The sequence below is a fragment of the Phascolarctos cinereus genome, unplaced genomic scaffold, assembly GCF_003287225.1.
Source record: "Phascolarctos cinereus isolate Bilbo 61053 unplaced genomic scaffold, phaCin_HiC Scaffold_4;HRSCAF=312, whole genome shotgun sequence".
Taxonomy (NCBI): domain Eukaryota; kingdom Metazoa; phylum Chordata; class Mammalia; order Diprotodontia; family Phascolarctidae; genus Phascolarctos; species Phascolarctos cinereus.
Genome location: NW_027555847.1, coordinates 442,145,818 through 442,171,946, shown reverse-complemented (window position 1 = coordinate 442,171,946; position 26,129 = coordinate 442,145,818). Strand labels below are relative to the sequence as shown.

The 26,129-nt window shown below is 38.5% G+C and overlaps 1 protein-coding gene across 1 annotated transcript; it reads right to left on the bottom strand.

Moving 5' to 3' along the window:
• Nucleotides 1-261: 261 nt before the first annotated feature.
• Nucleotides 262-24,630, bottom strand: SERPINB2 (serpin family B member 2). Its single transcript, XM_020995781.2, has 8 exons — nucleotides 24,480-24,630; nucleotides 16,918-17,094; nucleotides 13,105-13,227; nucleotides 8,349-8,477; nucleotides 6,512-6,629; nucleotides 4,012-4,154; nucleotides 1,600-1,764; nucleotides 262-1,251 (listed from the first exon to the last, which is right to left on the bottom strand). The coding sequence occupies exons 1-8, from the start codon at nucleotides 24,573-24,575 to the stop codon at nucleotides 847-849; spliced, it is 1,356 nt and encodes a 451-aa protein (XP_020851440.1). The 5' UTR covers nucleotides 24,576-24,630; the 3' UTR covers nucleotides 262-846.
• Between the last annotated feature and the right edge of the window lie 1,499 nt (nucleotides 24,631-26,129).

Here is a 26,129-nt window from a genome sequence, read left to right as displayed (position 1 = left end):
TAGAATAGTTTGCAATTTCCTTCTCCAATGGAGCCATTGGATCTATTTTTTCAGACAATCTGAGGTGAAGTGACTTGCCCAGGGTCATACAGCTAGGAAGTGTCTGAGGCTGGATTTGAACTTGGGTCTTCCTGGCTCCAGGCCCAGTGTTCTATCCACTGAGCCAACAACTACTTATACCTAGTATATAGTAAGGATTTAATAAATGCTTGTTGCCTATTTACTTGAAAAAAAAAAAGTTACATTCTTAATGCCCATGGGTCTAATGGAAATATAACAAATAGCTTTATTGACATTATTTATATTTGCTTTGCCATTTCAGTTACATCTCTGTGCAGATATTAGAAATCTATATGACATATATTAACATATAGTTTAATTTTCCTTCAAAAGTTTTTTCTTTGTACATTTTAGTTACACTAATTGAGTTGATGAGGAAGGATATTTTCCAACCATTAATTGCAGAGAATAATGACTGAATGCATTATTAGCAGCCATTTTTCCTATTGGCAGACTGTGGCTTCATTGGTTTTATACTCATATAAATGGCAGTTAATATGTATAAAATATGATATTATAAAATAATAAATAATGCAGTAAAAACTATATTCTACAATAAAATAACAGTGAACAGTCAAGCCAATGCTCATCCGCTTCAAGTGTTCAAATCATCCTTTCTATTTCTGTTAAAGCAACTAGAGCAGTTAATCATTTCTAATCTACAAAACTTGCTCAAAGAAACAGGAACATGATGAAAAGCCTCTGGGCTTTTGTGCTGCTAGATAACAATTTTGAGGTTTGCTGCTCGTGGTATAAGATCCTGTGCAAAGACAGAATGTTTCCGTTTTAGGGGGAGCAGAATCTGCCAAAGAAAAGAATAGTATTGGTTTTGTTATGCCTGATAAAGAAAAGGAAAGGATGATCAGCCACAAACTGCAGTCCTACGTGGCCAGATCTCCCTGTCATGACACCCCCGGTGCCAGCAGCTGCCTCCGTGCCCTCTTCATTGACATCTACTGCAGCTTGGTGGAACACTTGGGACAGAAAGAGATCATTTCTCTCTGACATTCCTGAAAAATTGGCTTCACTTATGCTAAAGGCATCTTTTATTCCCATGCTCTGCAGGATGGACTTGAGTTCATAATTCTTTTCCAGCTTGAACTTGGGCAGGAAAACGTGAACATCATTACTCTCCATTGTGACTTTTTTGATCCACTCATTAAGTTTTTTGTAGGTTATTTCTCTTTCTAGCTGCAGGAATAAAAATAAACACAAGGCATATCAATTTTTTTTAAGTCATTAAGTTCCAGTGTTTAAAAATGTGTTTTTCTTCTACTTGAAATGATTTTAGCCTAGTCATCATGAGAATGAAAATGAGATTTAGTAGCCTTGTAAAAATATTTGCAGTAAAATGGAATTTGCAGCATTTTTCAAGGCATTTTATTTAATGTTTTGGATAAGAATTTCAGGTAAAAATATTTTTCACGTAGCACTGTTTACACATCTCCATGCGCACATTTCCTAGGAATAGATGTGACCAATCTAATGAAAAATACTTTTAGCATTAGCCACTACTGATTAAAGTCTTCATTTCCTTACCAGTTCCAACCCAGTAGAAGAGTCATTAATTTCATCAGGAAGCAGGACAAACATGCTGACATCACCAGCATATGGGAGTTCTAGAATCTGAGCCTTCAGTTCCTGTATGTAGCCAATGTGCAACTTATCTTGAAGGTACATCATCTGTACAGGTTTACGCTCAGTCTAACGTATGGCAAAGAGAAATAGGATATTTGAGAACTGGCATATAAATTAAACACTTTCTAACATTAGACATCTTTTCATTATACACCTCTGATGAAAGTCCAGAACCTTTAGGGACTTGATACAAGCTTGCAGAGTTAGGAAATATTCTTCCATAGGCAAGTGTCATAGTGGATAGAGTGCTGGACCTGGAGTCAGGACAATCAAAGTTCAAATCTGGCCTCAGACCACATACTTTCTAGTTGTGTGACTCTATGTAAGTCATTTAACTTCTGTGTACATCAGTATCTTTTAAAAAATGTTTTATTTATTTTATTTTTAATTTATGATTGTACATGTAACTGCAAATCTGTTATATACAACTTGCTGTTTCATTTAAATATATAATAAAGATATCATGTAATTTTAAAAAAAATTTCTTCCCCCCTCACCCTACAGATGACTGACTACCATCAACATGAGAATAATAATAGCCTCTACCTCCCCAGGTTACTATGAAGATAAAATGAGATATTTGTAAAATGATCTGTAAACCTTACAGTGCTATATACATGCCAACTATTGAATAGGTTTTGAAAGAAAAATTGCTAATTATCAATGGTCATATGAAGAAATGCAAATTAATGCAACTTTGAAGTATCACTTTGTACCCATAAGTTGGCAAACACAGAAAAATTCAATGTTGGAGGGGCTACAAGAAGACATTTATTCTAATTCATTATTGGTGAAGCTGTGAATCTAACCATTCTGGAAAAAAAAGTTGGAACTATGAAACAAAAGTTATTTAATTGTTCATTTAATCTGACCTAACAATCTCAAAACTGGGTTTGTATCTTGAGGGAAGCTAGTGGCAGTAAGGAAAGACCCATCGGAATATCAAAATATTCACAGCAGTATTATTTGCAATGACAAAAAGCTGAGAAAAAATTGTGGAATGATTAAACAAATTTTAACATATAACCATAATAAAATATTATTTTGCTAGAAGCTCTGAGGGAGTTGAGAAGAATCATAAAATGTAAACAAAATGGGGCAGCTAGGTGGCGCCGCAGATAGAGCACCGGCCCTGGATTCGGGAGGACCTGAGTTCAAATTCGGATTCAGACATATAACACTTACTAGCTGTGTGACCCTGGACAAGACACTTAACCCCAATGCCTAACACCCCCCCCCCCAAAGAGAGAGAACAAAAGAGAGTTAAAAGAATATATGAACAAAGACTACAACTATGTAAACAAAGACAACATATTGATACCACAAAACTCCAGTCAAACACAAGTGACAATGTGGATACCAAATGATTGAGGTCATGGGGCCTTTCTGTTAATAGAGAACTAGAAAATTGAAAAGTGACTTGTACTGTTTGTCATAATGATGAAATGAGTTCTTTGTGGGGGAATCTTTCTGGGTGTTTGTTGAGCAGTATCTGTTGTGTCAAACCAAAATGTATCCAGTTAAAAAACTGATAAAAAGGGATGTGAAATTGGACTGACATGTAAATGAAGCATGTTATTACAGACGTCAAGAAAACTATGATCTAACTAGAGGCAGTCAATTAGAGATGGTAAATTGGGAAGTTTTATGAAGACTCAGATTTAAGAAGGGACAAATTTTTGCTTTTCATAGAATAAACAAAATGTCTTATTTATTACCATTACTTAGTATGTTGATTGACCCTTACTGCACAATACTTGAAAGATTGAAATTAAAATCAATTCAATATGCATAATTAATTGCCTACATTAAAAATACTATATAACAAGTACTAGAAGTACAACATTTTGTTTAGTTTTCTTTTGTTTTTAATGGATACCACCTTGCCTTCAAGGCAGTTATAGTCTTTCTGATAGGAGCAGTGAAATATATACAAATAGCTACAACACGTATCAGGAGGTGTCAAATCTGTAGAAAGAACTAGATGATATCAGAGGCTACTTCTATTTCCAACTCCTGTGAAGCCTGCAAAAGACAGATCAAACAAAATCTCCAAGGAGAGATTGCTTCAAGCTGGAAGGATCCTGAATGGCTTCAAGGAAAATATGGCACCTAACTGGTCCTTGAAGGAAGGGGATTGGGGGATTTCAACAGTCAGAGGGAAGGAGATGGGAATCCCTTTCAGGGATAGGGGTGTGGGGAGGCATGAGTCAAGTCAAGGAAAATCAACAGAGAAGCCAATTTGCCTTAGTCCATTTTCCAATCTGTAGGTTATAATAATGTGATGTGAAATCTTATCATATTTTTCCATACCAAGGTCACTCGGAAAGGCTGTGGTCTCTTTGCTTTATTTTGGAATGGAGTTTTCCATTTTCCTTTGAAGTAAACGGCATTTACCAGGACCAATCTGGTCTCATCATTCACAGATCCTTCAGGTAACAGATCTGGAATTTTACCTGTAGAGAAGGATATACATTTAATGAATTATTATAATCATCATCATCTCATTCTTATCTTTTTTCTAGAGTTCAGATAGAAATGGTTCTAGGACAAATCACTCTTTTGCCATTATTTTTTGCATTTAACATTTTTGGGGACTATCATGAAAGTTATTAAAATGACTGTCTTTTGTAATAAAATAAGAGTATTGGAACACACATTCATCTTACTTAGACTCACTGAAAACAAAGGACAATTCCAGTGGCAGGATTCGGAGGGTGTGCATCCTCTTTCCACATGGTTTTGTTTTCTCTTGCTAGGTCTTCATGGTTTGAAAGAGTTTTACTCCATGCACTTTGGAAATTCTGAGTATTGGGGGTGGCAAACTATTCTTAAATTTTTATGGAGGGACAGCTAGGTGGCTCCTTGGATAGAACATTGACCCTGGAGTCAGGAGGACCTGAGTTCAAATCCGACCTCAGACATAATACTCACTAGCTGTGTGACTCTGGGCAAGTCACTTAACCCCAATTACCTCACCAAAAAAAAAAACAATAAAATAAATTTATGGACCAGCGTTAGCCCTGTACAATTATGGGCAACACCTTTGTATGTAATGATGCCCTCGTTCGAGTATAGTTTATTTGTTGAATTCCCAAAGAAATCTAAGGGCCTGCATTTGTAGTGCAGGGATTTGTTGTCTGTGAGTTTGTAAAGGATAGTGAGCTTCTGGTGTGTAATTCTAGCCACCTCACCTTGTCTTTCTAGGTAACTGGAAGATGCTAAATGTTTGCAGCCTGCAGATGGAGGATAAAGTAGCTGTGTTCGCTTGAGTAGTACCATCAAATTCAAAGAGGCTGTTTAAATCTGGCAAACCTTTTGACATTACCCTTCTCCTACCCCCTGAAACCAAAGACGTTCTCCAGGCTTTGCTTTGTTTTGTTTTTAAGTTTGTTAAATCCCAGATAAAATGAGAAAAAAATATTTTAAGGTTTTATTTCTCCATCCAATTTGGAAAGGCAACTTTAACTACAATGAAGATTGTGTCCCCAGATGTTTGTGGTTGGAACAGGGTACCTAGAAAGGAGGGAGTGAGAATTCATTCAAGAGCACAGCCTTTACCTCCCAAAATTCATCTTTTGTCACCAATGTCAGAGATAGAATATTAGCCATAAAAGATAAAATCCTGGATTAGGGCAGTGAAAGTGGGATTATAATGGGATGAATAAGAGATAGCTCACCAGTATAAATGATTAGGTGACTAATTAGCAGTCATCTAATCAGGAAGCTAAACATCTAGGAAGGGACGAAATTTAAAAAAATGTCTCTAAGCTTATTTCTGCAATTTCCCTTCCTCATATTTCACGTAAGTCACTCAGGGTGTGATTTAAGCCTTTTGCCCCCTTGTTCTAGCCTCAGTGGAAATGGAAAATCATCATTATCATGCCATGTTTGAAAACCTTCAAGTCACCTTTTAACATTCCCTTCTCCAAGCTAAATAATCTCAGTCCTTTATGAATTCCAAAAGCACAGAAGTACTCATTTTAAAATTTCTTCCACAGGGTCAACACTATTTTTATAATAATATTAAGATGTTATTTTTATATTAAAATACTCCTCCCTTTTCTATCTACATATCTGTGTGGGCCACATTTTCTCTTATACTTCAACCAAAACAACATGTTATAACAGTTTAAATGCAGAAGTAAATTTTAAAACGCAACCGTGTTTCTTTTTTGGGCAGCTAAGTGGTACACTGGATAGAGCGCTGGGCTTGGAATCAGGAAGACCTGAGTTCAAATATGTGCTTATACACGTACTAGCTGTATGACCCTAGGCAAGTCACTTAACCCTGTTCGCCTCACTCTCCTCACCTGTAAAATAAACTGGAGAAGGACATGGGAAACCACTCTAGTATCTTTGCTTAGTCTTTGTTTTTCAATTCAACCAATCAACTGAGCATTCATTAAACTCCTAATATATGCCAGATACTAAGCTGGGGGCCAGAAAAACAAATACAAATAACAAGATGATCCTTGCTTGCAAGAAGTTTACTTTCTAAATTCAACAACATCTAAATTATAAATGCACTTTTTTCAATTGTGAAAGTGGTATAGTAGCACTTAGCACAACAGTAAGTATTCAATAAATGTTTGTTTCCTTCTTTGCTTCCTTCCTTTCTATTAAGCCCCTGTTAAGAACAGGACACTGTGCTTGAGTAGATGCAAAAAACAAACTCCCCTTGCTCTAAAGAAATTTACATTTTACTCGGGGAAATCTGTGAGAGTCAACTTCAAGGATGTATAAAAATGTCACTGAGTCATTGAGTCATAGCTTTTTAATTAGAAAGACACCACTGTGAGGATTTTCCTACCTTTTGTCTGAGTTTCAACCCAGGAGTTGATCTCTTGTCTAGCTTCATTCGCGTCTTCCCTGAAGTTAACGGGTTGTGGCTCTGCAAAGTAATATTCCTTACAACGCCTCAGGTATTCCTTAAAAGCAAGAACATCTCAAGGTTCATATGATTTTTACCTGGTCAGGCTAGAGACATAACTGCAAATCCTGGACCTGTCTTCAAGATCAGGAGCTACGAAGATTACATAACAAATATCTGCTAAGGTTGGTTGGAAGTGAGGATGGCAAAGACTGCCTTAAAGCAGGTAGTATGCTGGGAAGGTAGCTACAGAGATCTTTCCCCTAGAAATCGAAATATCTTCTTCCTCTTGCCCCCTTCCCATCTACTCTCCAGTCATTGTTTTTGGCTGTAACATCATCATCATCATTATCATCATCATTATCCTCATCAACAGCAATACCAATATGATTTCTACTATATTCCAGGTACTGTGCTAAGAGCTTTTACATATATTATCTAATTTGATTGTCAGAACAAACTTAGAAGGTAGTTGCTATTATTATCTACATTTTATAATCAAGGAAACTGAGGCAAAGAAGGGGTAAGTGACTTGTCCATGGTCACATAGCTAGCAGGTATCCAAAGCTGGATTTGAACTCAGTTCTTCCTGACTCCAGACCCAGCAGTCTCTCCACTGTACTAGCTGCTTCTCTTGATTGATTGCCTTGGACACAGCATTCAAGAGGGGAAGGGAGACTTTGTGTGTATGGTGGGAGAAAGGATAGCTAGAGCTAAGTGAGAACAATGCCCTTCTGGATCCCTTACTGTTTGCCATGTGTGATGACTACAATCAGAAGGAGCAACGTGGGCACAGGTATCCAATTACCAGCTGCCATTGCCAAGGGGAGTGTGGGGGCATGGGGAGAAGATATCCTTACAGAATCTTGTGGAGCTCTAATCACCTACTTTACAGGCTTAGAAAGCCATGCTTTCTTCAGTCATATTTATTACAATTAAATACATGAGAATGTCAGAGTTTATTTCCTGTAACTGTGATATCAGTAAAAGGCTCTACCATGGCTTACAAAAACAAAGGCAAAATAGAGTCATTCCAAATAAATTACATCTAAGTATGTCTGCCAGGACATTAGTCACTAGATAGCATGGTTACAAAAATTGTTAGTTGTATGAAATGAATTTATTAATCCAAAAGGCCTTTTAATTTTTCTGCAATTTGATGATTTTGATATTTTCCATACCAAAGTACAGAAATAATGAAAATATCAATATGATATGTTAAATATAAAATGAAACTGCTGAATTTACCCATTATTATATGAAAAGGATGGGGACTGAACCTGTGATTTCATTTTTATGGGCAACTGCCCGGTGAGGAAATACCCTCTATAAGGCAGATTAGGACCTTCCCTACAAGTCATAGACTTAGAAAGTAGTATTTTAAAGTTAAGTCCAAGATTTGTCCAAGATTCCACAGCCCATATGTATCAGAAGCAGAAACTGAACCCAGGTCTACTGCGCTTCAAGGCTTCTGGGCTTCTTTACCCATTATATTACACTGTCTAGGATAACCTAGAAATACTCAAGTACAAAAAGTTGGAAAATTATCTGACATATTTGCATTAGTCTAACCTATAGTTGAATGAAAAGACTCTATAGAAAATACTGAGCCAAATAGGTTGAAAGTTTCTCAGGCAAATTCTTGACTAGAACAAAATTTTTGGAGGCCAAAATTATCAATTTTCCCTAAAACATGTCTCATATGGCTCCTTTTTTTTTTTCTTCCTTTTCCTACTCCCAGGGTACCAGGAATCTCTGTTGGATGGATTTCACTTACTTCCTTGAATCCTGAGGACTTCTCTCCAAAGAGCTTATTGGCACTTTCAAGAAGATAATCATCTGAAGGTTGGTTGATAGCAGCGCTGAGAGTTTTGAAAGAGGAGTGGGTATTGTTTCCAGCTTGTGCCTTTCAAAATAAAAGAGAAGGAAGAAGAAGAAGGAAAAGGAAGAAAGAAAGAAAAAGGAAGGAGGGAAAGAAGAAAAGAAGTTCTTTTTAATATATTCCATGCCTTTTCTTCAGTTGAACAGAAAGTTTTAAGTTTAACAATTTTTTCAGAGCTATCTTTCCTTAATATATTTTGCCAAGAATATAAAACAATGAAATAAAGTTTGAAAATATGCTCACTGAAGTTATGGTTCGGGATCTTACTGTATAATATAGGATAAATGTTGAGTCAGATGCAACAAGGACAGATGACACCCATGAAAATAAAAATTAGAACTCTTTCAAAACCACATAAATTATTTTATATCCCTTGGGAGCCTCTAAGTACCCTGAAGCTATACCCCATTGAAGTGCTAAGTAGCCTAAGCAAGCTCTTGCCTTTTCTGATGTGATCCAGTTTCCACTAAGAAATATGCCTGACACAGGAGGATCTACTTATACAATACCAAAGAGCTGCCTATAAATTACAGTTCTCAGATTGAGGTCTCTATAAATAAATAGGATCGATGCCCCAAGCAGTCTATGGGAGGTGAGGGCCATTTCTACCAGTTCTGTGGCAAGCACAGAAAACTCGAGGGTATGAATATATTTCTTTCTTTCCCTTTCTTTTTCTTCTTTCTTTCTTTTCTTCTTTCCCTCCTTCCCTCCTTCCTTCTCTTTCTTTCTTTCTTTCTTTCTTTCTTTCTTTCTTTCTTTCTTTCTTTCTTTCTTTCTTTCTTCCTTCCTTCCTTCCTTCCCTCCGTCCCTCCCTCCCTCCTTCCTTCCTTCCTTCCTTCCCTCCTTCCTTCCTTCCTTCCCTCCTTCCTTCCTTCCTTCCCTCCTTCCTTCCTTCCTTCCCTCCTTCCTTCCTTTCTTTTTTGAATCACAACATTTAAGCTACAAAGAATTACAGATCTAGAGCTGGAAGAGACCTTAGAGGCCATCTAGTCTGCCTTCTTATTTCCTAACTGAGGATATTTAGATCCAGGGAGGTTGTGATTTGCCCAACATTACACAGAGGCAGGATTTGAACCCAGCTCCTTTGACTACAGAATCAGTGTTTTCCCCACTATCTCACGCTGCCTCCTTTTGAAGTCTTTTCATCTAGCCACTTTGTTTTGAAGATGAGGAACCTGAAGCCCGTAGAAGGGAAGTGACTTGCTTAGTGTTGCACAGATGGTAAATTGCAAAATTGGGATTGGAGTCCAGGTCCTCTGATTCCAAATCTAGGGCTCTCCCCACTGCCTGAAGCAATGCATTACAGAGCACACTCTGCTGCCTCAAAAAGCCTAGCATTCCCAGAGATGGGTCAGCGGCAACATGTTAAGGCTCTCAGGAAGGTGATGATGGCTAAGGATTCCTAAGGAGGCCCACAGGAGTTGGTTATAATCATCAAAATGCTTATAAGAGCACCTCCACCTTGTCCTTATGCCTAATCTGTCTAGCCAAGACCAAGCATTGGAGAAAGACAGGGACTGTAAACATCTTTTAGCCAGCTGAAATATTGACATAAAAAATGGGAGAGGGAATTTGATGCTGCCTTTGCATCCAGAACACCTGGGCTCTACACTTACTAAAATCCCACCTTCTACCTGAAACCTTTCCCAATCTCTGTCTTTCTAGTGCCTTCCCTATGTTAATTATTTCCCATTTATCCTGTATATAGCTTGTTTGCATATAGTTGTTTGAAAGTTATCTCGTTTATTAGACTATGATGTCCTCAAGGGCAGAGATTATCTTTTCAAAAAATATTTTATTTTTCCCCAATTACATGCTAACACAATTTTAAACATCAATTTCTTTATAAGATTTTGAGTTCCAAATTATCTCTCTCCCTTCCTCATCCCCCCAAGACAGTAAGCAATTTGACAAAAGTCGTACATGTTCAATCATGCAAAACATATTACCATATTAGTCATGTTGTGAAAGAAGACACAGACCCAAAGGGGGAAAAAAACATGAAAAAAAATACAGAAAGTGAGTAGTATGCTTTGATATGCGTTCAGACTTCATCAGTTCTTTCTCTGAAGGTGGAAAACATTTTTCATCACTAGTCCTTTGGAATTGTCTTAGATCATTTCATTGCTAAGAACAGCTAAGTCATTCACAGCTGACCATGGTACAGTATTACTATGTACAATGTTCTCCTGGTTCCACTTACTTCACTTTGCATCAGTTCATATAAGTCTTTCCAGGTTTTTCTGAAATTCTCTTTTTCATCATTTCTTATAGCACAGTAACCCAGGGAATATCTTTTGCCTTTCTTTGTATCCACAGTGCCTGGCACATAAACAGGCACTTAATAAATGCTAATTGTCTGATTGAATGTTATCCATGTGACCTTGGAAAAGATACTTATTCTCACTGGGCCTCAGTTTCCTGATCTACATAGATCAGGAAATGAGGACATGAGACTGTCAGATCTCTAAGACTCCTTGTTCTAAGTCTATGATTCTAGGACATAAGATTCAGAAAACAAGGACATTTTGTGCAGAGAGGGCCCCTTTCCTCTCCCCCATGTCTAAGGCACCCTGACTTTCTAGATTTCCGTAAGAATCTCAACTTCTTTTACCAATCCCTGAGCTACAAAATACTCTGGGACCCACAAAGACTTAACTATCAGAGTATGTTAACAGTCCTAGCCTTCTACTCTCCCAAAAGCCATTGTTTTCAAAACAAGCCACCTCATCTGACTAGGAATCAGTGGAATATCGGATTGAAAGAGTATAGCATTAGAATCTGGGTCTGGCTCCTGGCTATGCTACTTGTTGCCTATGTGACCCTGTAAAAGCCACTTTGCCTCTTGTCCATCAGTTTCTTCATCTCTAAAATGAGAGATATGAGTGCTATGGTCTCTTCCAGCTTTTAGAATCTAAGACCACAGTCAACATAGTAGAAAGATCTAGAGGAATCAGGAGACATGCATGGGTTTTAACCCAGGCTGTGTCACAAACTAGCAATAGCTTTTCTAGGATTCCAATTCTTCATCTATGAAATGAAGAGTAGATGATCCTCATTTGTATTATTTAGATTGAAAGACTCTTCCAGGTCTAACTTTCTATGAGTTCTAAGATGAATCACATTCAGTGAAATGTGAATAGTTATCTCTTGGCCTTTCTTTTTCTTTCCAAAGAATGAGTTACCTTTGGGCATATGTGCATTAAAATATTTCATCAAAATGTCATTGGATATGTGAGTAAAAATATTTCTTGGCCTTTCCTATTTTAAACAAAATGCAACATTTTAGATGTAATTCGGCAAGTGCACAAGTGTTTTGTTTCCTAATTCGAACCTCGTATTACAAAATAACGTCTGTTAATTTTTATCTACCACAAAAACACACAACCCTTAAGGCAATGGGGCCAACGTCCTGCTTGTCTATCAGTAATTGTATTGAACATATATTAAGTGCTTTACTACGTGCAAAGCAATATTCTGAGGACTACAGGAAATACATACGTAAAGAAAACAGGACTCCAGTCCTTCTGGAGCTTTTATGTAAATATTAATTACAGAAACTGACTCTAGAGTCCTGTAGCTTCTATGAAGTTGCCGTGTATCCTGAGCAAGTCAGGTAAGGCCAAAGGACATTTATATTCTGCTTGAACACAGGGATTATCACTGGGGTTTTCATCAGTATTTACAGTGAACTCCTCAATGAGGAGACTCACACTGATGTAAGTTAGTTATCTTCTCCTAACTTTATCATTCTAAAAGTTGCCTAGAACTTTTTTTTTCAACTTTTTTTTTTGGAGGCAATTGGGGTTGAGTGACTTACCTAGGGTCACACAGCTAGTAAGAGTCTAAGGCCAGATCTGAATTCAGGTTCTCTTGACTCCAGGGCTGTGGCACCACCTAGCTGCCCTTAAATTGCCTAGAACTCTTTTTTTTTGGGGGGGGCAGTTGGGGTTAAGTGACTTGTCCAGGGTCACACAGCTAGTAAGTATCAAGTGTTTGGTCTGAGGCAGAATTTGAACTCAGATCCTCCTGACGTCAGGGCCAGTGCTCTATCCACTGTGCCACCTAACTGCCCCTAGAACTCTTAAAAGGTTAAGTGACTTGCCCAGGGTCATGTAACCAGTATGTGTCAGAGGCAGGACTTGAACCCACATCTTTCTGGCTCTCAGACAGTTCTCTATACACTAAGCCACAGTTCCTCTCACCTTCATGGTTTGTTGCTTACGTTGTCACGTTTGATCGACAAGACAACATCGTAGAAGCAAGTAGCATAATTTTGTTATTTCCCTTTTTACAGTCCCAAATTACACAGCTAGGGAATAAGTGGCAGAAATGGAAAGTAAATCCAGGTCCTCTAACCCCAAATCTAATTCTCTGTTTTATGCTACCACACCGCTTCCTTGTATCCTACTTTACTTCTTGGGGCCTTTGTTTGCCCAGCTATAAAATGAGGACATCAGACAACATGATGTGTAAGGTTTCTTCGTTCTAGCATTTTCTGTGATCCTTTTGTGCCAGTGGGTGGATGGGATATGGATAGGGAAGGGGAACGGTAAGGAAGAAGAAGGAAGAAAGAGAATCACGGGCAGGAAAAGGGAGAATTAGGGTTGGAGAGACAAACAAGATGTGGCATGGCTAGAACTCAAAGTACCTTTTGAATGGCCAGAGGGTAGTGTTTCCTCTGGATCTGCTGCATCATCCCACAGTCTATATCCTTGCGTATGGCATGAGGCACGTCAACTTCATCTCCTCCAGCATTATTAAACTGAAGTACCTGGGATCAGAATTAGAAGAGAGATGGAGCCAGAGAAAAAGAAGCACATTGTGTATTAGGCACCAACAGGACTGTCTTTTTAGACAATCTGCTTAATGGTATCCTCCTCTGTAACTTAATGTTTACTCCTCTCTTTTTAAACCTAATATTGTATTAGGAAAATAATCACAGACATCTAACACTCATTTTCCTTTTGTACTCCTGGGAGGTCCTAAGAAAAGTAGACAAAGCTTATGTTTAGGGCTGCCTCCTATAAGCTGAAACCAGCTGTCCAATCCCTAGAGGTTTGCTCATTCTGGCCAGCCCCCTCCTCTCACATCTCACCCAGGTCCCACTGAAGCACTTGAACCCTCAGCATTCACAACTGTCCAGGGAAACCTATACGTCTTGCTGTTCTTCCTGATAGGGACCCAGAGGTCAAGTAACTAATTTGAAAAATTCATTCATTGGCACAATGAATAAATGACTGATAGTTTAACCACAGCCTTTTTTGGTGGGGAGAGCAGGGCTACTTTAGTTATCTAACACACTTGTGTAACTTCGATAATGAGAATTTCCAGGCTCTGGAAGACAGGGGCATGGAGCTTTTTCATGTCAAGGGGAGACATTTGATGGACCTCCAACAAGAATGTGCTGGAGCCAACTTTAACTGGGGAGAGACAATTGTTAAATTTTCAGTGCGAGCATTTACGCCATAGAAATTAGCAAATGCTACAAATCAGGGCTTGGTTTATTCTGTTGATTGTTGAAATTTAAAGAAGCCATGAAAAAATATTAATAAGGCAAATTAAACTTAAAAGTGTGCTGTGGGTACATTTTGTTTTTCCTGGAGAGATAATTGTTAAACATTTATCTTGCACACCCTTGTGCTCAAATCACACTTTATAGACTTTGGCCCACCGCTTTTTGCATTGGGACTGGTCCTATTCCCCTCTCCTCTTGGGTTCCTTTTCCTGGTTCAACAAAAGAAACACTCCCCCAGAAGAGCAACTGCTCCTGACTGGAATCAGAATTCTCTTGGGCCACATGGAAAGTATATTAAGAAAAGTCCCTGGATGCTCAGAAGAATAATAAGTCAACAGTAGCTGAGTTGGCCCCTAGCCCATCACAGGACAAAATCTTCTCTAAGTCTGCGAGGCCCCAAACCTAAGAATAGAGCAAACTTTTCTTGCCCCTTCTCCTCCTCTGCTGCTTCCATAAAGTTATATACTCAGTGGGCTTTTTAAAAAAAAACTCCCTTTCTCTCTTTTGTAAGGAATAAATGAGACCAATGATGTTCAAATGTAAAAATAACTCTTTTCTGGAAATTAAAAAATGCCTCTCTCCCAGAGTTTGTCCCAAAGATCTCGAACCCTTTTTGTAATCACTGACTAACTGTAAGACAGAGGTTGTGGCATGTCCAAGTTGAGCCAATGCTTAAGGCTAACTTAGTTACAGAACCTTATTTTCCTTTTAATCATTAGATTGTTTCATTCAGTACTTTCTCTGCCCTTCTTAAAACTTGTTCTGATTGAGTAAAGACAGCAGAACCAAGAAAAAGATGCATGAATACAATAATGTAAATGATAACACTAAAAAGCATGCAAACATTGATAAATTATAACAAACAATATGAGACTTAAGAAGGAAATTCACTTTTTTTTCTCAAATAGAAAGATAGTGGCTATGAATGTGGAGAAGGTTATACAATGCACTAAAAAACACTTAAGCAAACAAAACAGTTTACACAACTGACTCACTTGTGTGCCGTAGAGGTTAAGGAAAAAAATGAATGGTTAAAAAAAGGTAACAATAATATTTTTTCGAGATTTTAAAATTGTACATATTTTACTCTGACTGATTTTAACATTGAAAATGAAGACCCTGATATTACTTAAACCTACATTATTTTCTGTTGAATTTCTTTATTTTTTTTATGGGCAAAAAAGGGCAAAAGGGAAGAGACATTACACAATGTTAGTAGTGTAGGGATATTGCGCAAGTGATCTTTTTTGCAATTCCCTATATTTAACCTATAGCAAACGCAAAAAAAGGATTAAGTTTCAACACAATGAGATGGGTAGGGTCCATTCTAAATGGGTCACTGTATACCAGGGGGAAATTATTTTTCAGGAGCAGTATGTTATATTCTAGGAAAGAAACAGGGCTGAATTGGAAATGTATCTGGTGTAGATGGAAAATCTATTCCTTCAGTTGAAAGAGTGAAATAGGTAAGTTTCATGGTGCATCTGCAATTATTAATGTGTTAATTAGGTAATCCATATGGGATAACGAAGTTAGATATGACTAAAAATGGCCGATAAACTATTAATGAGGTAATGTTTGTGCTTGGGTCACTAATGCAGAAAATAGTAGTGTTGATTCTAAACTTGTCCAAGTCATCCAAACCATGCCCTACAACATGTGGTAGTTAAGCTGATCATGCCCCTGTTCTCTGTGCATAGGCCAAGTTTGCTACCTAAGTCTGTATCCACTCACCAAGACAAAGAAACAATGAGCCTGAAACAAAATTGTCAGAATTTTGCTTAGAGTTCACCCTAGCTTCCTTCTCAGTAAAGAGGATGTAAAGCTACATTCCTTCCCTGCTTCTTAAGGTGGTGAGAAGGGTCAAATAATGGAATCAAAGAGGAATCTTTGAGAAGTCATCTGTATACCAACTCCTTTCACCAATGAGGACGTTTAGGTCCAGGGAGGTTGTGATTTGCCTATGGTCACATCATTAGCTGCAGAATTGGTACCTTGTCTCCTGACTCAATATCTTGGGCACTTTTCATGACAATATAACATTAACAAATAATAAAAGAAATTTACCCAAAATAAAGTGCTATAAAATGAAAAATATTATTATATTCATGGACCCAAGCAACAGGATGAAAAGACATGGATGAAATGGCTTTCCTCATCATTGCATGCAGCTTTGAATGGAGTGCCTGAACTGAGGAGATCAGAGGATCATAGGCTTAGAACTGGAAGAAACCCTCTACGCCCCTTCATTTTACAGAGGAGGCAACTGCAGACCAGAGAAGTGGACAAACTTGTCCAAGGTCACACTGAGAGTAAACAGCAGTTCTGGAATTTGAAATTTGGTCCTCTGACTCCAAATAGAGCATTCTTGACATTGTAGCATTCTGTTTCTCAATGCATCTCACATTAGTTAAAACACTTAATTATTAAAGAAATTTTTTAAAAAGTTATTCATGGGCTAACTATTCAACGTCAGGCTTTTCTTGTATTAGTTGACATGTTTCAGGGCACATGGCTATAGCTGGGGATGTATTGGTAAATGTTTGACAACTAGCTCTTTGAGAAAAAAAAGTTCCAGATGACATACTTCTTAAGTTTAATCTGCATTATTAACATTTTCTTCCTCTCCTTCTAAAGTACAAAGAATCAACGACACAAGAAATCAGGCCCCAATTTACAGTGTTTGACAAAATCTGAGGTATAAACACTCACACTGAAAATTTAACAACTGGCTCTCATAAGCAGGTTAAAGCTGGCCCCAGCACATCCCTGGATGTAGCTGAATGTTTGTAATCATAGGGTAAGCAACAATAGGGTTCTACTTTATCAGTATTTTATGATCACTGGCTTTATTTCATTGAGCTTAACCTTCTTACAAGGTGATAGTGGCTTTGTCACTGTATGTAAATCCTACAGCCCTGAGAAAACACCAGAAGCCAAACCTACCTCTGCCATCTGGTCAGCTGTATTACCCTCAGCACCCATATAGATCATGGCTAGGGTGGACGAGATGCTCCAAGGGCAAAAGAAGACATTCTGACTATTGTTTGTTTGATTCAGGTGCTTGAAAAAGTTGAGGGCAAATTCTGTGTTTGCTGACTGCACATTCTCCATTGTTGCAACCTGGGAAGGAAATGAGAGAGAAAGAAAACTCAAAAGGTGATTTTTTTCATTGTTGGTGTTGGTGATATCAACGTACTACATGTACCAGACAGAGTCATGATGCCTTCTTGACCGCTCGTGGGGTCATAGGATTAGCACTATAAGGGGCTTTGGGGTTCATTTAGTTTAGCCCCCCCAATTTAGTAGGTTAGAAAACTGCGTTCCAGAGAAATGAAATGAGGTCACAATGGTAGTAAATACTAGCAGAGCCAGGATTTGGATCCTCTCTGACTCCAACTTCTCTTTCCAGCTTCATCACACACGACTCCCCTCATGAGCTCTGAAATCCAGTCAAACTGGCCTATTTGCTGATCCCCTGATTGAAATATCTTCCCTTCTTACATTCCTTTCTTAGAACCCTGCTCTCCCTTCAGGGATCTTTTCAAGTGCTACCTTCTATAAGAGGCCTTTCCTGATTCTTCCCAGTTACTAATCTATCTCCTCCAAATTGCTTCCTATTTACTTTGTATAAATCCTATATTTACTTAGATGCACACATGTCAACTGTATATGTGAAAACTCTGACCCTGAATGATAGCCTATAAAGGATGGTCCTTTGATTCCAAAGTCAGTACTTTTCCCATCCCACCTCAGTGGGTAAGATTGTCAAGGTTGGACGTGCGTCACCTATGCTACTTTGGGATCAGAAGAGGCACCATTGCTTGCAAGGGTGAGCAATGGGCTCACCCTTTTTTTTTTTTGTATTCTACAAATATTTATCAAGTGTCTTCTATAGGCCTGGTCCTATGCTAAGTGCCAGAGACACAATGACAAAATGGAAACAATATATGCCAAAGAGAAACTTAGACGTTCACCCAGGTAGTCACTAGTGGCATTGGAATTTGGAATCAGATCCTCTGACTGAATTGTGCACTCTTGGCAAGGTACCATGGGGCCTTTCAACAGGTCTCACATTCATTGAAGTGTTCAAGTATTAAAGGAATATTACCAAAAATCACTCTTTATAGATTTACCATCATTCAGGGTCAGGATTTTCATGCATAGAGCTGACATGTATGTATCAAAGAAAGTACAAAATATATACAAAATAAATTGTAAGAAAAAAAATTGTGGGGGGGGGCAGAGTGCCCTAGGAAATGGAGAATCAAGAAAGGCCTCATAGGAGGTAGCATTTGAGCTGAACCCTCAAGGGAGCTCAGGGTTCCAAGACAGGAAGGTGAGGAGGGAGGGCATTTCAATCATGGGGGTCAGCAAATAGGTCCAGCTGACCAGATTATGATAGTGTGTGACAATGCTTGAGGGGAAGCCATGTGTAATGAATCTGGAAAGAGACGCTGGATTCAGATAGTGAAGGGCTTTAAATGCTCAGCGGAGGAGATGGTATTTTCCCCTAGTAGCCCTGGAGAAACACCAACATTTCTTGATCATATGAGCAGCATGGCCAATAAAAAACAATAGTATATGCACACCTGAAGTAGAACTGAAGCAGTCAGTAAATCAAGGGAACCTGGGAAAACATACATCCATTACCAGATGTAGAAGTTAACACAAGAACATTGGACATAATGGCCTCCCTGGAACCTGTATCCTCCCCATCAACCCCCATGGCTTGGTGTTCCCTCAATGATCTCCTGTCTACATAGAGTGCAGATAATGATTCAATACTACTCCAGTTGGCCCTTAGTCATCACCCTCCATGAAGAGAGGTCCCTGGGGGAGGCGTGGCCTTCATTTCACAGGATTATGTAGTTAACAGGCATCTAATGTTTACATGGAACATGCTCTGATCAGACATATGATAATAGTCATACTCCATTATAACTACAGAACATTTCTTAGTAAATGATTTCTTAATAAATGCTTACATATGCAATTTCTCCATCATTATGAAACCTCATGGAGATTGTTTCAAATACATAATACTCCCTCCTCTCAATGTACCCTTCACTTTCAAAGAAATTGAAGACTGGATTTATGATTTCATTGATTTTGGGGAACTCCTTTGGGAGGAAATTCCCTTCAGCAATACAAATCATACAAGTTAACTCTTTCTCTGAAGCTGATAGTCTTAGAGTTGCCAAGATGGGTTCAGTGACTTGCCTAGGGTCATACAGCCAGTATGGGTGGGATATGAACCCAGCTCTTCATGGCTTTATAGATAACTCTAATCTCTCATGTCACACCTCCTGTCTTTTACCTTCAAATTCAAACTCAATGTTTTCATTCTCTTTCCTCTTTTTTTTGAAATTATGTCTTATCCCAGTTTTCCAGGCAAGTGGAACGCAACACAACACTGGACTTGGAGTCAGGAAGAACTGAGTTCAAATCCTCCTTCAGACACTAGCTGTGTGACCCTGGGCAAGTCACTTAAACCTCTTTCATTCTCATTTTTCTCATCTGCAAAATCTACATCTTTGGGTTGTTGTAAATATCTGAGATAACTGAGATAACAGATACAAAATACTTTTCAGACCTTAAAGTGCTATATGTGAGTTCTCATTCTTGTTGTTAATATGTTAGCTTACTTAGTCTTGATTAAAGGTACTGACTGCTTGCATTTGATTTCCTCTTGATTCCCATCCACCCATTTGCCTGCTATCTCTCCTTTTCTCACTGAGTCAAACCTGCTCCCGGAGCTGCCCTCAGACTGACCCTTCACCCGCTTCAGCATTGTCTCAGACGCCTTCTCTGAGGTTGCTTCCATATCAAACTGAATGCTCTCCAGTGGATAAAGCACTCCTCTTCCTGAGTTCAAATCCAGCTTTAGACACTTCCCAGTTGTGTGACCCTGAGCAAGCCACTTAACCCTTTTTGCCTCAGTTTCTTCACCTGTAAAATGAACTGGAGAAGGAAATGGTAAACCATTTCAGTGTCTCAGCCAAGAAAACCCCAAATGGGGTCACAGAGAGTCAGACATGGTGAAACAGACTCAACAGCACATGTGACAGCTGCTGAGCTAAGCCCTGGAAGTGCTAAAAAGTTTCCTTTCTCACATTATTTCAGCTGTAGCCTCGTTCCACAGCATGGACCCCAAGGCCAGCCCTGCAGAGGGCATCCGGTGGCTAGACACATACCTACTCACACTTAGCAAGCTTACAAATGTGACAGACAATTCATTCACCAGCTGACACAGACACACCTTAGGTGTGTCTATGGTGCAAGGTGTGGCTGAATGCTTCCACATGCCCAAGGAGTGTGTCTCTATATTGGCTGGTGAACATATCTATACCAACTATATGGCTAATGTGCTTACATGATGGCTTTTGCAAAAAGCCACCCTACAATTACTAAAGAATACAAATACACCAAGTGAAATGGACACTGATCTTCCAAAAGAAATATTTCTCCAGTGACAAGTTTCACAAAACTTGGGTGAGGTATGGGGGAAAATGTCCCAGGAATGCAGAAGATCTTGCAAATATCCCAGCCTGACAGTTGCTAGGTGTGTGACTGTGACCTCAACCTCTTAAGCTTAAGCTTCCAGGTCTATAAAATTGGCTTACTAGGGAGAAAATGTGATGTAAACTTTCAAGCAATAAATAAAAGTGAATTGTCATCATTTAAGCTCTCTGCTAGGAGGCAACATGCAGATCATACTGATTCAGTCGTGTCCTACTCTCTGTGACCCCATTAGGGGTTTTCTTGGCAAAGACACTGGAGCGGTTTGCCATTTCCTTCTCCAGCTCATTTTACTGATGAGAAAACTGAGGCAAACAGAGCTGGAAAGCTGGCCAGGAAGCCAGGCAGACCTGGATTCATGTAAGGCTGGTGACTTTGCACAGCCCTCTCTCACATAAATCCAATCCACTTGCAAATCATGACACCACCTTCCCAATATCATGGTCCTCTTCGAGAATGAAGGACAAACAATAACCACAATAATATACCCTGGTGGTGTGCATTTCTCAGTGTTCTAGGCAGCTCTAAGGAAGTGCTATGGGGCAGCTAGGTGGTGCAGTGAATAGAGCACTGGCCCTGGAGTCAGGAGGACCTGAGTTCAAATCAGGCATCAGACACATAACACTTACTAGCTGTGTGACTCTGGACAAGTCATTTAACCCCAATCGCTTCACCAAAAAAAAAAAAAAAAAAGTGCTGACCTGGATTGGTAAAGGGAATTTCCTTATCCAGGAGTACCTTATACCAAGGAAATCATGCATCTAGTTCCTATCCCTATGGCTTCACTAACGTTATGTTTCTATTACTCTTTTCTGTAATCAGCAAGTAATGTCTCTAATCTCCTTTTAATTTCCAACATGGGAAGTTATTTCTGATTCTCAATAAGGAATGAAATCCTCACAAGGAGAGTTGTTCCCTCATGTGGGAGTGAGTCCCTTGACTGAGGAGTTCAACAGAAGCTAGATGTTGCTGTTGGTGGTGGTGGTGGTGGTCCTTTGTTCTTGAAGAGGACCAGTTACCCATTGGATGAGATCTTGTACTAGAAGATGACTCAGGTTCATTTCAACCCTAAGTCCTGTGATTCTTTAAATTCTTCTTTGTGTGTCTCTATTTCCCACAAATTAAAAAAAAATTATAAAATCTCTGTTTAAGAAGAATTTCTTACAAATCTTGTTCACAGGGTTATTTTTGGAGCAAGGTCTATGCTCCCTTTTGTAGAGATAGGGACAATAGAGGGCACTCTCAGAATCATAGAATCTGAGTTGGAAGGGACCTCAGAGGTCACTTGGCCCAGCTCTTACCTTTACAGAATCTGTTCCACATTAGACTACAAAGCAGCTAGGTGGTACTGAAGAAAAAGTGCTAATCCTGAAGGAAGGTAGACCTGAGTTTAAATCCTGTCTCAGATACTTGCTAGCTTTGTGACTCCCAGGAAATTATTTAAACTGCACCTCAGTTTTCCCATTTGTAAGCTGGGAATGAAGCACCTACTTGCCAGGATTGTTTGTGAGAATAAAATGAGACAATTTTTGTAAAATGTTTTGTAAACCTTAAATGCCATATAAATACTAGGTATTAATAACCTGGACAAGTGACCACACAGGCCCCACTTGAAGAATGGGAAATACTGAGCCTAGAGTCAGGAAGAGGTGAGCTCATATTTGACCTCAGAAATTTACCAGTTGTGTGACCTTAGGCAAGACACTTAATTAACTTCTGTCTGCCTCAGTTTCTTCAACCTTCAAATGGAGGCAATAACAGCGTCTACCTCTTGGGGTTATTGTGAGCATCAAATGAGGTAATAGTAAAGGGCTTAGGACAGTGCCTGGCACACAGTAGGCATTTTGTAAATGCTTATTTCCTCTTTTCCTCCTTCCTGCAGCTGCCCAATTTCACTTTGGGACAGCTCTCCTTGTCAAGAGTTTTTTGTTATATTAAGCCAAGAAATACAGGTAATTCATATTACGTACTCTAGGCCTCAGTTTGCTCATCTATAAAAAAGATTGGACTGAATGTTCTCTAATGTCTTTTCTGGCTATAAACCCTACCACTTCCTATGATCTAAAGTCTTAATACAAAGATTTATTTTGCATAAATAAAGTGTGGAAACCTAATAACTACAAACTTTTAGGAGCTTGAGCACAGAGGTCCCTTGTAATCCCACACAAAGTATACCCTTCCTCGGTCAGGACCACATGTCCAAGTCACTACTGCCATTGTAAGCCCAGAATGTGGACGCTTTGTTTGCTTTTTGTGGGAGTTTTCGACTTAAGTGCTAGTACCAGTGAAGTTAGTTACCGAGGGACCACAAATGGTATTGAAGCAGAAAACACCTGTTGTTAATTTCTCAATGGTGTAATAAATGATAATACTTTCATCCTTAGATGATAAACACTTGGCTGGTAATTAATGTTGTCCTTGGAAAAGACATCATTATAGAATAAATATTATCCTTGGAAATAATGAGAAGAAATAGGTTTCATATAGCTTCAATTTGTTGCCGCTCCTGCCAGTTCTCACACATGATAAAAGATCCCTTAAGCCTTGGCAAAGCTATCAGATATCAGGATCTGATCAAACCCTAAAAGCTACAAACTCTGCTCAGTGCTCCACTCCCTTTAACCTAGATCCATATTGGTCGTGGGAAGGCTTCTGTATTTTTTGTTGCTGTATGATAGCAACACGTGGAGAATGAAGTCAAAATAAAGTACTGGAGAACAAGATGAACAGGCTTTTTTTTTTTTCCAAATAAATCTTCTCCCAAATAATCACCACATTTCATCCACACCCAAAAGGAAGAAAGAGACTCAGTTATGTCTGTTTGGTACTTTGCATGATGGAGAATAATTGATGGATCAATATGGAGCCATAGTTTGGAAGCAAATGGTCCGTTCAATCAGTCAAATAACTGGTCAGTGCTGTCAAATGACTAGTAAGAATATTTCTCCCCTTATATGATGAATCCAGTTCCTTGAATGAATCAACATATTTGGGAATCTCATTGACACCACCATTTCTAAAGAAAATTCCCTAACTCCTCCACATTGCAGTCACCAGTTAATGATGAAAGTTAAAAACTAATGAAGCTTCACTGATGAAAGTTACTGATGGAAGTTCATTCTCTCTATTCAAAGCACCTTCAGCTATTCAAATTTGTTTAAAAGTGAAGTCAAATGAAAACAAAAATTTCCTTATTCTCAGTTTTGTTGCTTTATCCTAGGATATATCTTCTCAAGAAAAGATACAGTTTTATTTGGGTAGCATTCATAAGAACATGGAGTCACATCTAGATGGGATTTTAAATATTGTCAAATCCAACTCTCTCATTTTACAGAAAGAGAAATCGAGGCCCAGGGAGGTTAAATAACGTGTGCAAAGCCACACAGGCAGTAAATGCCTGAGTAAAGACTCGAACCCAAGTCCTGTGACTTGAGATTTAGCACTTTTCCTCTCATTCCATATTATTTATAGTTATTAGATAGAGAACCATAAGCAGATGCTATTTCAAGATAAACTCCTAATTTGTCCCATGGAATTAACTGAACATCTTAAATATAAATTTGATTTAAAAATTCATAGGAATGCATTCTGGCTCTTAATGATTTAGTGGGAAAAGTCCTAATGTGGAGTTTATGGATTTAGGACTTTTTTTAAAATTGATAATTTAATTTTAATATAGTTTATTCTCTTTGAAATCCTATGTGCTATATTTCATATATATGAAAATATTATTCTAAGAATAGGTTTCTCCAGACTGCCAAAGGGGTCTGTGACACAAAAAAGTGAAGAACTGACCCTAAAAACTGTTCAAATATTAAACTAAAACATTTTCCTTTCCTTTCAAAAGCCTTTTAACTCTCATTTGATTTCTCACTAAATGTTCCCCTACATTTCTATTTTCAAAATATTAGTAATACTAGTAAGAAACCATAGTGAAAACGAAGCCCCACTTCCCATAAAAATAGTCACAGGAAAAGTTACCATACCTTTGAGACTGAGGTCTTGTTTGCTTGACAGCTAAGGTTTCTCTCTGGCTTACTCCAGTATACATGCAGAGATGACTGACTGGTTTTATAGTTCATTCTTGCCCCTCCCAAATTGTTTTTCCATTTTTTTTCTTTATCATTCAGAGTGATTCAACATTTTACTCAGAAGGTCATCAGTAGAATAGTAATGCTTATCTATATAGAAGTAGAAACTTGAGAAATCTATTGGGAAAGTGACATCATGCAGAAACTTTGAAGTTTGGCAATAACTATACAAGTTAATCAAAAGAGGCTGGAACTTTTCAGCAGCTGAGGCTTTCTCATTCCAGGACACCCCTTTCAACCTCTCCTCCCTTATCAGAGGGACACCACAGTAAACATGTGGTTATTCTGTACTTTTTAGAAACAATGGTCTCATTTCTCTCTTATTTGGAGGTGGGAAGGAGCCTAACCAGCCTTATAAACTGTAAATAGAAGGGGAGACAGTCTGTCTCATTTCTTATCTTGAGTCAGAACACTGTGTGAAACTCCCAAAGACTCAAGTAAAATTATTTTAATTCATAGTTTTATCTTAAGCTTAGTTTACATCTTCTCAACTAAAAATACATCTAAGGCCAAGCAGTGTTTCAGGGACATCACTCACTGGCCTCTTATGTAGGTAGACCTTGAATGCTTTTTTTAAATTGTTTCTCACTGAAGCTTAGACTTTAATTACTAATAAACTGCTGTTCAAGAGCTAATTTGTAGTCCTAGACAACTTGAGGAAGAATTTAAGAAGCACTTCATATTAACCGGAAATTAACATTTCAAAATTTGACTCAATTCCCTAGATATGTGGTCATTTAAGGTATTTTAAAGCAAACAAAATTAGCCAGATATGGCAAAAATGCAACAGGAAACTTTAGAATTTCTCTTCACTTAAGGACACCATTGTTTGGTTATTTTTGTCAGGCTCCCCTTTATTCCACAGACCAGCTTTCTTTTGTCTTCACTAACTGATGGCCAGGATCAATACGGTAGTGACAGAAGGGATATCTCAAAAGCCAAGAAACAGAGTGAGAAATGAACATAGAGGGCTTGAGACATAATGGACATCAATTTGACTGGAACAGGGTGTACCCATGTTGAGGAGTAATAGGAGGTTAAGGTTGCATAAGTAAAGCAAAGCTTAGTACAGAGGTCCATGAATGCCAGGATTTAGAACCTGGGGTGACTCTATAGGTTCTTGAACAAAAGAGTGTCATTAGGGAAATGATGTTTTAGGAAATTAATCTAGCAAATTCCTTAAGGGAAATGATTCTAGTCTTCATTTGCTTCTTCTCCCTACTCCCTACCTAGGACAATGTCTTATAGACCTTAAGTGCTTAAAATGTTTGTTGACTAAATGAATAAATTCAGTTCAGTTTGATTATAGCATTAAACACCTACTATATGCAATGAACTATGTTAGGTAGGTCCTGAAGATAAAAAGAGAAAAAACAACAATCCCGGCCCTCAAAGACTCTTACATTTCATTGGAGGATTCACCTGTACAGTGAGAAGTAAATGTAGGAGAATTTGATAGAAAATGGAGCACAAATGGGGAAGGGGGTATGAATCAGAAAAGGCTTCACAGAGAAAGAGATTCCCAACTACTGCCTGGAAGGAAGA